Genomic DNA, 12,733 nt, shown 5'->3' on the forward strand with positions numbered 1-12,733 from the left:
GATAATTTACCTTCGGAAAGAAACTACTCTCGTCAGAGTTGCAACACAACCACGTGACTCATGGGGAAAAGCGCCCGCTTTCGGTTGGTAGGTAAAAACTTTTTCTTAGATAAATTGACCAGATACGAAATTATTTTACGAAATTACGAAAAATTATTTAACGAATTAATAATTCGTAGTTACGATTTAATAGTTCGTAATTATGAATTAATAATTCGTAATTACGAATTAATAATTCGTAATTACGAATTAATAATCCGTTATTACGAATTTAAAATATTTTTCTAAATACCCAGCAGTAAATTCTGGATGTCTCAAGTGTCTAATTAGTGAATTAACTGATAACATTCTTACATAAATAAAAAGAAGATAGGTACTGTGTTTAGTCATATTTTTATATTTATTTCTGAAAAAAACAACCTGAAGGAAGAAGTTAGCGGACATCCCAAAACTCTTCATTCATTGTGGAGACAATTTTCTTACTGCAGACTGAAGGCAATGGCAAACGAATGATACGGTAGTTAGTAGGCTCGAACTTGTGTACTATAATGGACAACGAACTAATACTTCCTGCTGGGTAATTAGTGATTCGTGAAATTTGCTGTGATGAATACATCTGTTGAAACCAGAATATTAATATGGATTTTAGTCTATATTTTTCTTATTTAAGTTCACATCCTATCTAAAGTGAGAATAATGCAATAACTGTAATCTCGAGCATTTGCTGCAGCTCAACTTTGAGAAATCTCATGAATTTGAAATTCATATCTTCATGACTGCCCCCAAACACAACAGAATACAAAAATTCCCTTTATTTATGAGCCTTCTTACGGCAAGAAGTACCATGCAGAGACTGTCCCCTCTTAATGACAATACCAGCGCTGTTGGAAAGAAGAGATAGGAGTGATCGACATTCAACACACATATATCGTTGCACTATCTAGTCAGTTTTCCTACCAACTTGGTGCGGGCGCTATTCCCCATGTATCACGTGACTCTCGTTTCAGCGTTACATCCAAACACACAGTAAATCAACAGAGTGACATATCTTTCCGAAGGTAAATTATCTATGCCTACCCCTGTTGTAGCATATGATGGCATACTCCTATTAGAGTCTATATACATCCAACCAATGGTTCTCATTCAGGAAAAGTGCCAAAAAAGCAGCACGACTGCAGGAAAACATCGCTTTGACCTGTTATCCATCAGGATCTGTTTTTTTGTGTGGCTTGCCTGTTGAACATCATTGGATACATCCAGTAAAGTCTATGCAATGTTTGTTCTTCGACGTACCGTGGAAATTTGTTACATTGGTGACAAGGAAAACCAGTGTTGGCTGCAAACTTGAGTTTTGACAACGCAAACTTGTGCTGAGATGACGTGAAACAAGGTGGTGACGAAATAATGTGGTGTAATACATTGATGTGATAAGGAGAAAACATGCTGTGATGACTATAAATAATCTTATAATGCGGCACAAATTCATGAAGCCACACTTCATGAGTAGCGAGAAAATATTATGTGCCGAGAAGTCGCCGCATTGTGACAAGAACTTTAAATGTAAAGTGAGAAGTTTAACTGTGAAGAGAAGTCGCTTTGCCACCGGAACTTGTGCAGCGTGAAATTTCCGGGTTGTCATATGTTCAGGACATCGCTATACAGGCTTGGGGTCGTGGGTTGGGTTAGTTGGTGTGGGAGTTCAGCACCCATAAATTATTTTTCCGTCAGGCCAAACGAGGTAAATCATGACGATTTCTGGAAAATAAATGTTGAGACCTAAAATCATGGACGAAGACGTTCAAGGTGGGCGGGAGGTTTTTTACGGTAATAAAAAAAAATATGACGTAATTTATGGTTTGGGGAAAACTGTTTTCTGCAATTTGTAAATCTTATCAGGGCGATGATCCACCCAGGCTGTTGGGTAGAATGATGGTTGCCTAGTTACGGTCGGAAAGGTATTGTTACCGCATCGTATGAGTACATGCAGAACTGCGAGGTACGGTCATAAATTATTGCAAATTAAAAATCATCTGAGATGGTAAAACTTCGGTCTTACCATATCACTTTTGAGAGCTCAGATCATCATGAGATCATATCATGTAGTTTAATTGTATGCAAGAAATTTACACATTGAGCGTTAATTTCTTGCCACTTGTTTGGCAGATTTTTCACACAGTAGTCGTCACTCATCACTGGTCGCGAGTTGTACACTCATGCATTGTAATGTATACAAAGAATGAATATGACGAAGTTGATATCAACTGGCAAGATATAGCCATAAGAATGCCACATGCAACCTCAGCTTTCAAAACCTCAGCTTTCAAAATGGCAATCTCGAAATGTTGACGTTTCATCTAAAAAAAAATCGACGTTCGTTTTATTTTAAACTTCGTATCATAATATTCCAGCGTGTTATGTCTAAATGTCGACGTCTAAATGTCGACGTTTAGTATCGAAATGTTGATGTTTTACCTCAAATTTTGGATTAAGGGAGTATAAAATTGGGAACATTGAATTCACTTGCAACCTTGACATGTATAATGGGTATTTCAGAACCATGGAGTTGTTATATGGAACTCCCTGCTAGAACTAATTCTACGAATAAAATACGTGTTTAGTTGTTTACCATGGTAACTGAGATCAGAGGACAAATGGATAATTTCATCTGTTATATATCTTACGGACTCGACCAATAACGTTCAAGTTTGGCAGGAAGGTGCCCCCGTGATAAAGGTCAGAGGTCAATGTCGAACGAAGCAAGAAATAACTTTCTAGCTAACAATATAAGCCAACATAAATGTTGAACGGACGTGAAACGGGCTTTAATCGTTAATTATTATATCAGGTTACCGTAGTCACAGAGCAACTACACTAGGCTCAATGGATGAAAGCAGAATATGAATGTGGAACGTTATGAATTCGCATTCAGTCAATAAGCAATTACATTATTTACTGACATTGGCGTCGCCAAGAGGTAGGGGCTGGGGGCACGTGCCCCCCCCCCCCAGATGCGATTTGTAGTGTTAAAAAAATAATTCAAACAAAATCTTTTCTTACAAAGGACGAAACGTTGTATCAGTGTTCTTCAGTAAAATTTCTTTCCACCGACCATCACAATAACCAGTTGTTTTCTCACTAACAAGGTCACAGAGGCCCGGCGTGAATCGCTAGTGCTTATAAACTTCACTACTACCCTGCGTGAATTTCAATTTTCAACACTGTTATTTGAAAACATTATCAAAGCAAAAGGGTTAATTTCCATTTTTTGTATAACTTTTTATCCGCCTCAATTGAAATCATTAACATCAGACAGACTATGCCTGAAAATTCTTGAACATAAAGTTACTTCAAGCTGCAAAATATAGCAACAGATTGCATCTAAGGAGCCTAATTAAGGCTAATTAATTAATCAAAACATTTTTCAAAAGGGGAGGGGACACCCACTCCCCTTAAACCCCACCCCTGCAGGACGGCATTCACAATAAACATTGTGCCCCCTAGTTAAGTGCTGCCTCCCCCCTCCAGATTGAAATGTCTGGCGAAGACACTATTCATTAAGGCTCTTTTGCTATGGGATATGCAATTATAACTTGTCCATGGATTGTTCTCTTGATTTTGTTCTTTTCATTGTCATATTTTGAGAGAGATGTGTTTTAAAACGCGAATAGGATAAAGGTTTGGCGTATAAAATTCCGCTTTCATGTGATGTGATTCATTTTTTATCACAAATAACGTTCTCCTGTAGAAGGCTTTCCTCATTAGCTACAGTACGTGTGGAACGAGATACTTCTCTGAACAAGTTAACTTTGAGTCAGTGGTTGACACTCTTAGTCAAAAGTCCCGTGTGACGGTCGTATGAAACTTGATTGTCGTCTGCTTAAAAACGCAACATCTTCAAGTTGGACAATAAGTACGGTATTGCAGATCTAGATGTGTGATAACTGCGTGTCACTATACCCACACGTACGCCATATTATCATGCAGTGTATCTAGTGCAAATGCTTGATATCGTTAACACATTCAGGGCCGGACGTAGCCACTGGGGGAAAATATATATACCCTGGCAATATTTAAAGTTGTGCTACAAAAATGGAGTTTAAACTTGGAAATAATAGCAACAATTGGCATCTACGTTCCCTTAATTATACCGAAACAAATATCTTCAAAGTGGAGCTTGGGAGATCCCCTTCCCCTTATACTTCTCGCCAGGATAGCTCCGTTACTCAAAACTCTTGCTACCGGCCTAAAGGTATTGTTGTTCTCCACAAAAAAATGATTGTTTATTTGTGTTTTTTTGTCAAGGTTGCTCAACTTTGGCAGTAACTGGGATTATTAGCTTATTACTTGCTGTGTATATTTTCAATTTGGATGATTAATGATCTCGCCGTTTACTTTCAACGTGTCCTTTTGAAATTGTTAATCCCAGGGGCAAATCTGACATGCATTTGCAGCTGCCGGAAGATTAACTTGTTCCTATATTCACCAAAATCAAATGTGTGTCTAGGGATTTGAGATAGCATAGCATTGCTAAAATTGGCGTTGTTGGTCAAGTTGTGTCAGGACAACTAGCTCGGTCGAACCGGTAGATGAATATGTCGTATGTAACTTAACATATGCAAAAACAAAGATGGTTTGCTGAAAAGGGCAGTGTTTTGTTTTTCTGTGAATTTAATAGCTTTGCCCATGGAGAGATTTGAATTGCTATTCTTTAATTCGACGGTCAAAATTTTATCGGTTTTGACGAAGAAGTTCTCTAACTTGATCATTGTCTTCGACAGTGACTTTAATTGTGACCTTGCATCTATTTCTACATTATCTATACATTTGATCTATTTTGACAAATGCGTATGTTTTCTTTGTTGTGTGTGTGCGTCTATTTAACATTAGTTTGTTAAATCCGGATGGCTGACGGGATTGTCGATGGTGTCAAAGCTGGCGGTAATTTAAGAGTTAGAGTGTGAATTGAACTTTTAATAAGAATTGTAGTTCAGATGTAACTTTTGTTGACCGTAGGACGTGTGATGGAGTTCGGAGAGGTTGTTTTAATAATAGGCTATAACAGTTGTTCGCCATGTAGCTGCCGCGACCTTTCAATGTTGCATCGTTATTAGCTGTTATCAATATATCTTTCAACTGGAACCGCATTCTCCGTTCCGTGTTTAAATTGGGAACCCAACAATATTATTTTTGTTTGTAAACAGATATATGTTTGTTTTTGTAAAGTGATAGAATCAGTGGTGATTTTACCCACGGTTTAGTTACTACGGTAACAGTCTATGCTGAAAGTTATCTCCAATGCTGAAAGGTTACCAACATAACTATTTTTAATCTGTAAAAAAATATGTATATAATAATAACAAATATGAAAAAACAGCCCGGTTGATTTCTGGGGTGTAGGATGTGCATTTTAGTTCTAATTTTCATTGCAACTCCCATAGCGTAGCAGAGGGTAGATCTTTCTTTGACATTGGTATTATACATTATTGTGAATGTAATTGTAAAAAAGAAAAAAAGTGAAATAAACGAAACGAAACGAAACGAATATGGTGTCCTAAATTGTCATATAAAAACGAGGGTTCATGAAACTGATTTCTCTGTTTCTTCAAATGGAGACTAAAATGGCCGTGGCTATTCTTACGACTAGTCGTAACAATTATTTATAAACTATTCTTACGACATCGGCGAATTCATGCGAATTCAAAGTAAATAAAGCAACTGCGCATGTAGTAGGGGTAACCCTAACCCTAACTCTAACCCTCAATCCAACCCTAACCCTGAACCTAACCGGAAATTATTGTTACTCCTGGTCGTAAAAATAGTACTCCTAGTCGTAAAAATAGCAACTGCGCATGCGCAAGAGGTCATTATTATTACAACTAGTTGTAAGAATAGCCACTTTGGACTAAAATGTGGCTCACCTCCCCCAACCCCACCCCACCCCTCCCACCACGAAGCATGACTAATCCTGACTACAGGACTCAGACGTGTCAAAGTATGTTTCTGAATAGCTAGATTTGTCAATGGCACTAAAGTTGCTGAGGAAGAACGCTGCCTTGCCTTCAGCATGTTCCGCGATGGTTTCAGTTGGCGTGCCATAGATTATTGATCATTGTCAACGTGAGATTGAAGTGAATCAGCGAAAAGTGAAGCAAAAACGTTCAAACATTTTCCGGGCGTTTGAAATTTTCCAAACCAAGTAATCATGACAGAGAGATATAGTTTTTCATTAACAACTTTCAGGTAACATTCCATGATTCAAGAATTATATTCGTATACATTTTGTTGAGCATTATCCATGTGGGTATGATAAGTATAATCTACATTTATGTTGACCGAAGCCTATCCGCATGCATTTCATTGAGCTCAGTTTCGCGATAAAGAACTAGACTACAGTAATGTCAGTATGCTTGGCTATCACCATTTGTTGTCACCCTTGTCAGAATAGTTCCAAAGTAAGGCTAGAGATCTATCAACTCACATTATATGAAAAGCTTTGGAAAGGAGAAATCCTTTTGTAAGGACGATGTGTCAACAGTTACGAATGCATGCATGTAGTAATGAGCAATTGTGTGTGTTACTAGGCTAGGTCAAACCCTCTGAAATTCTAACATGGGAGGAATACAATAGAAGTTTCGGCTGTAGGCCCACTTGAAATAGCATCGGAACAGGTATTTGATAGACTACCCATAAACAATTCAACTCTGTCCGAAACTCCGAACAATGTCTGCACGAACAGGAAATTTGCAATCATTGATGCAAATTTTAGGATAAACATGGTCCGCCTCAAGTCAAGGAATGGCATTTGTCCTTCTTTGCCCTCTGATATCATTCTTTGTATGTTTGGTGCATCATACTTAAACACAAACATTGATGAATATATGTTACTATTCCTGATGCATTCTACTCATTAGTTTTACACATTCTATGTAGTTATCAATGAATTTTTCTTGTCTTGTTCTTGTTACAGTCCATCTGGAAAGCTTGTACAAATCGAGTATGCCCTCAGTGCTGTTGCAGCTGGAGCCCCATCAGTTGGTATCAAGGCAGCCAATGGAGTAGTTATTGCAACTGAGAAGAAACATAAATCTGTCCTGTATGATGAACATAGTGTTCACAAGGTTGAGTTGATAACCAAAAACATTGGCATGGTTTATAGTGGAATGGGCCCAGATTACAGGTATGTTGTCCTTATTTAACAAAAGGGAACAATGAAACAATATATTGCCAAAGAATAATTGTTAGTTTACTACAAATGGAATGCTGCATTTATTTGCAACATCATTACATGTTCCTTTAGTGTGAGCACCTATCTTCAATTCCAAGAAGGAGTACAATCCACTTGAAAATAAAAAACACAGATTGGTCTTTACTTGCAGTTTGAGTTAGTTGCGAGATAAGCACATTTGTTCCTATAACTACCTGTGAATGGAAGTATGTTTTCATATTTTGTATTTTACTGAAAAAAAGTTGATGATAACCAGTTATAGTTACCATTGACACAAATTGGGCAGATAAAAGATGTAATGTTAAGTTACATTTTCGAAATTTCCTATTCCTTGCCAAAGGTAAAAGTTATATGCAGTGGTTTGTGAGTGTGTTTGTATGTGATACATTTGTTTGTAAATGCTAACTTCAAAAGTCTGTCTTGGATGAACCTCATACTTGGTGTGTAGATACACCATATTGAGTAAAAGAACCTTATGTTTTCTGTGAAGGTAAAAGGTCATGGGAGAGGTCAACATAGGTCAGAGAACTGTGTAATCATGATCACTCCCATTATAAACCTGGTTGAAATTTCATACTTGGCATGTGGGTTCATCTTAGTGAGCACAGTACATGGGTAAGAATCGTACAGGTTATGTTTGTGCAGTGTCACTTTATATGTTGTCATATAATTATGGCAAGGAATCAACCTTTTAGCTTGCTGGTTGTTCATAGTTTAGGTGTTGTGCCAGGATGTGTAGATCCTTTTGTTATTGAACCTCATTGCCCTTCCCCAACTTGTCCTCACCCTGTTGGTAAAGAGACTTTGAGAAATCTTACCATGAGACCGAGTCAATGTTACAGTAAGAAATAGATCTTGTCACCTTTCATATGAAATCGCTCTACTGGGTTTGGAGAGAGATGTTGTGGGCTTGTTAAGCTATCCTGCAGCTTTACATTATTCTCAAGCTTCAGATACTAAACTATGAAACTGGTTATTTAGTGCTCAGGTAAAAATTCCTTTTACCTCAACAAGCATCATGAAAAGATCTTTTAAGACATTGCTTCTATATATTTTGTATTCATGTCATAATTATCTGAAAATCTGTGGACATTTTTCAGGTTGTTGGTGAGGAGAGCTAGAAAGATTGCACAGGTGTATTTCCTCACATACCAAGAGCAGATCCCAACAGCCCAGCTTGTCCAAAGGTTAGCATCAGTCATGCAGGAATATACGCAAACTGGGTGAGTACAGATATTATATCTTTATGAATAAATGTTCTGCCGTACACCAAGACTACTCTGTCACGTATCTTTGCAGTTTTAAACATTAATGTGTTTGCAATTTGAAATATAAATATACATTTATATAAACATATACATGTAATGAGTTGGAAAACCAGTAGGGAAGGTCTTCATATCACTGTAGCCTTTGGCCACTTGTATCAGACAATTATTTATCATGCTCTCCCCAGATGTTTTCCTAAATGGGATGTAAATAGATGGCAATTGATAAATTCTGCTTAAATTTCATACTATTATTTACATTTATTATGATGTATGTTTATTTCCTACAGTAGATGTGTTTCAAACATTTTAACTAGATTAACAAGAAATCTTTACCATTAGTGGACAATATGAATCTAAGAGACTGACTTCGGTTAGCTTGCGGCTTTGATAAGCCAATGATGGCTTCTTCGCAAGTTCCTGCTTGCAGGAGGATCTAAAATACATACATACTTCAATTGAAGATGAATGATACTTCTTAATTGATTTTTATGACAAGACACTTTTTATACTAAGAAAAATGCATTAACCATGTTTGAATACAGTAAGGTCTTTCCTAAATGGGAATTGTAAGTGTATAATTGCTTAAGCCAAAGATTTTGTGCACACAAAAAGTAGTACACATTGGTGTACCAATTAAAAATGCTTACATACAGTATCACATTGATATGATCATGACCTTGTGATACAATACTCTACAGTGAAAGGAAAAATAATGTTAGCAGAACATAATCTTTTGATAACATTCTCTTAAATTAACATTGAGAATTAGTATTAACTTAAATTTTTAGCTTGACAGTTAAACCATACATTTAGTTATATGGGATGCAAAAGTTTCTTTGCTGAATTAACCAATTAAAATAACCTAATAAGTATTGTAGCAACAGCCAAGTGGTTGTAATCACACATATCTCTTAGCTAGAGATGCGTGGTAATACCCTTATATGTAAATATTACTTTCAAATGCAACGTTGAGTTGTAAGAGCTGTGTATCATGTGATCTCTTTATCTTCCTTCATCAGTGGTGTCAGACCATTTGGGGTTTCCCTGCTTGTGGCTGGATGGGATGAGGATGACCAGAAGCCCTTCCTCTTTCAATGTGATCCATCTGGAGCCTACTTCCCCTGGAAAGCTACGGCCATGGGAAAGAACCACATTAATGGCAAGACCTTCCTAGAGAAACGATACAACGAGGATCTTGAATTGGAAGATGCTGTTCACACAGCAATCTTAACTCTTAAGGTGCGGTATGATCACTCAATCAATTTGCTATAGTGTGTACACTACTGTAGTTATGGATGCTTATAAGTAACTGCATTGCTTGGAGTGATGTCAGATTTAATTAGACAGAAGATGTGCTATTAAAATACACAAGTTTGAACTTTCCTTTATTAACTAAGGAAGCAAATGATGATAATGCCTTTAATGATTTATGTGCAACAAGTATTTAGCAAATCATATGGAGATGACCATAATAATAATTATAATGGGTTGTCATTAATTTTGACTATTGGTCATAAATTATATGTTATTATGAATTGTACATTGTTTGGACTCTTGTTGGAATGATAATAAAAAAAGGAAAAAAAAAAGAAAAAAAATTTTATAATGGTGATTTATCACAGAAAACATAGTACATTATTTATAAGGCACTGATGAAGCTTGGGAGCAACTCCTTCCCCCTCCCCCCCACCTCCCCCTCCTTCCTTACTTTCATGGAAAGTTGTATTTCTCACCACAAACATACTTACGTAGCAATGCTGACATAAATTTCATTTACATTTGCAGGAAAGCTTTGAAGGACAAATGAATGAAGACAACATTGAGATTGGTATCAGCAATGACAACGGATTCAGGAGGCTAGAACCAGCAGAAATTAAGGATTATCTTGCTTCAATTGCATAGACCTTGCCATCTTGTTTTCTCAAATTTGGTAAAGGTAGAGTTTCATGAAAGAAGTCCTAACGTAACATGTTTGTATTCTATCTCCCAGGACTTCTTCTATAATTATGACTGTTGTGCTTGAAACTATGAGTCAAGATGTGAGTAACAGTTGTACAGCAAGTCTGTCTTGACTTTTGACAAGAACTGAATTACCTGTTGAAAGTAGATATTTCATTCTATGTCCGATGATCCTCCTCAAGTAAAGAAACACTGATTACTTTTAGTTAAGGTCTATAGAAATTAGACCTGAATTAGTGAGGTTTTTCATTTTGTGTCATGCCATATTACTATACTTGGAAAAATATAAAACTAGTGTTATGTTCAGTAATGTTGAAAAGATCTCTTGATCCAGTAACAACATGAGTCCATGATGAAAGAATATCCTTGCATTGCGAGAAAAAAGAAAAATTGTACTATGGTGAAGGCTAAAACCCATTATGAAACGGGTGGGATTAAACATGATAGAAAAATGCTATTTCTCCACATTCAAAGGTTACATACTTTAGAGTCTTGGCTAGTATGCAGAACAGGTGGTTGTCAGTTATCAATTATCATTTAATAAACCAGTGTGTTTGTGGTATTGTATTTAGTTACAATTGGTGTACTACCTAACAGCATTCCTTAGCTTCCATATCTCAGTAGTGAAAACTGGTATTTTAGGATATTCAAATTAACGCAGAGTATTTCACCTTCCCATGATTCTGTAAATCTCAAGTGGGCACCTATTACAGAGTGACTGATGTTTGTATGACAGCAGCAGAAATGGCTACAGATCCCTGTAACTTGAATACATGTTGGCATTTAACCAGCAGATGGGCTTCATTATGTGTGTTATCACACCTTGTACCTGTGTATTTTTGAGATGAGACACCAGTTACCTTGCTTTTTCTGCTTTCTGCTCCATGGGCTACCTTTATCAGGATAGGTTCCATTTGAAATCAGAAAAGGTGTAATTGGTAATTGTATTATAAACGGGTTAGGCAGAGAACGATGACTACCTTGAACACTATACTTGAGTAGTGTAGTGTCTGTGGAAATGCAGGAGATTTGGTCCACTATTCCTATTGAGAAATGTGACAGACAGTTGTGGTTGTCTACCTGTAGTTGTGCTTGTCAGGCAGTCATACCAATTTGATTTTTTTGTTGGGTCACTACAGACATTTTGTGTTCTTGTAAGTGTTGTTTCTCATTTTCTCAATGTACAATATCCATTTTGTTTACTATGTTTGTTGAAACATTAAAGCATACAAAAAGATTTTTCTTAGAAATTCTTAAACTTTTTGTTTTGTCCTTCATCTTGTTTTATCCCCTTCAAGAGTAATTTATTATATACTTCCTTTGTTTAATCTAATGTCTATGTAACATTAGGGCTCAGATAATAACAATTGAAAACTGATTAAATCCCTGAACTTACCTATTTCATACATTGAGGAATGTGGGTGGGAATTATCAAGAAAGTAATGATGCCATTCATAGACATATTATTTATGAGAACATCATTAATGATTTGTGATATTAGTTCCTAAAGTTAATCAAGAATGCCAATATCTGTATCAGGTAGCACGAATGTAATTGTTGCTGTAATCATACCTTTCTGCATAAAATTATACTGTGACATATCCATACTTGGGTTTTCTCTATCATTATATCAAGTTGATACATTTCCTACCCAGTGTTTGTTTTAATTGTAATAAATCTCCTGGAAGTGTTGTGTGGATGAGATTCACTTCTGGGCTAATATTCTGTGACAATGTTAGTCTCCAACAAGGTTTATCATCTCTAAGTGTTGTATACCAAGTACAAGTTTGACTTTGCTCCTAGCTGAATTTGAAGTAGTTTACATAACAATATATTATATCAAAATATCTGCATAAAATAACAAATATTCACCTTATGGTTAAATTAATTGAATATTCATGTTCTTAATAAACACTATTTTGCATATGGCCTATAGATTTATGTCATTCCGACCAAACCATGTAATATTCACAAGTAATATGACACCAGTCAATCTGATTAAGGTTAAGAGATAAGTGTGATTACAACCACTGAACTGCTAATTAGTCTGTAATTATCTCATCCACTTTCCATCTAAACAAGTGTGTGACCGGGAAAGTTAATGCAAATCTAACCATCATTACTAACCAATGAGTTGCCGATGTTTATGATGATGTTTATGATGAGCTATTTCCTCTAAGCAGTAAATGCTGGTGGATCTTGGATGTGATTTTTAGACTTGAGCAAGTCTAAAAATCACATCCCAGATCCACCAGTTTTTACTTATTTATGTTCTTGAATA

The 12,733-nt window shown here is 36.3% G+C and overlaps 1 protein-coding gene across 1 annotated transcript; it reads left to right on the forward strand.

Annotated features, from left to right (window-relative positions):
* The first annotated feature begins 6,080 nt into the window (after nucleotides 1-6,080).
* LOC139967071 (proteasome subunit alpha type-2-like) lies at nucleotides 6,081-12,059 on the forward strand. Its single transcript, XM_071970755.1, has 5 exons — nucleotides 6,081-6,240; nucleotides 6,968-7,177; nucleotides 8,326-8,448; nucleotides 9,513-9,732; nucleotides 10,279-12,059. The coding sequence occupies exons 1-5, from the start codon at nucleotides 6,203-6,205 to the stop codon at nucleotides 10,393-10,395; spliced, it is 708 nt and encodes a 235-aa protein (XP_071826856.1). The 5' UTR covers nucleotides 6,081-6,202; the 3' UTR covers nucleotides 10,396-12,059.
* Nucleotides 12,060-12,733: the final 674 nt, after the last annotated feature.

This window comes from Apostichopus japonicus, chromosome 4, assembly GCF_037975245.1.
Source record: "Apostichopus japonicus isolate 1M-3 chromosome 4, ASM3797524v1, whole genome shotgun sequence".
NCBI lineage: Eukaryota > Metazoa > Echinodermata > Holothuroidea > Aspidochirotida > Stichopodidae > Apostichopus > Apostichopus japonicus.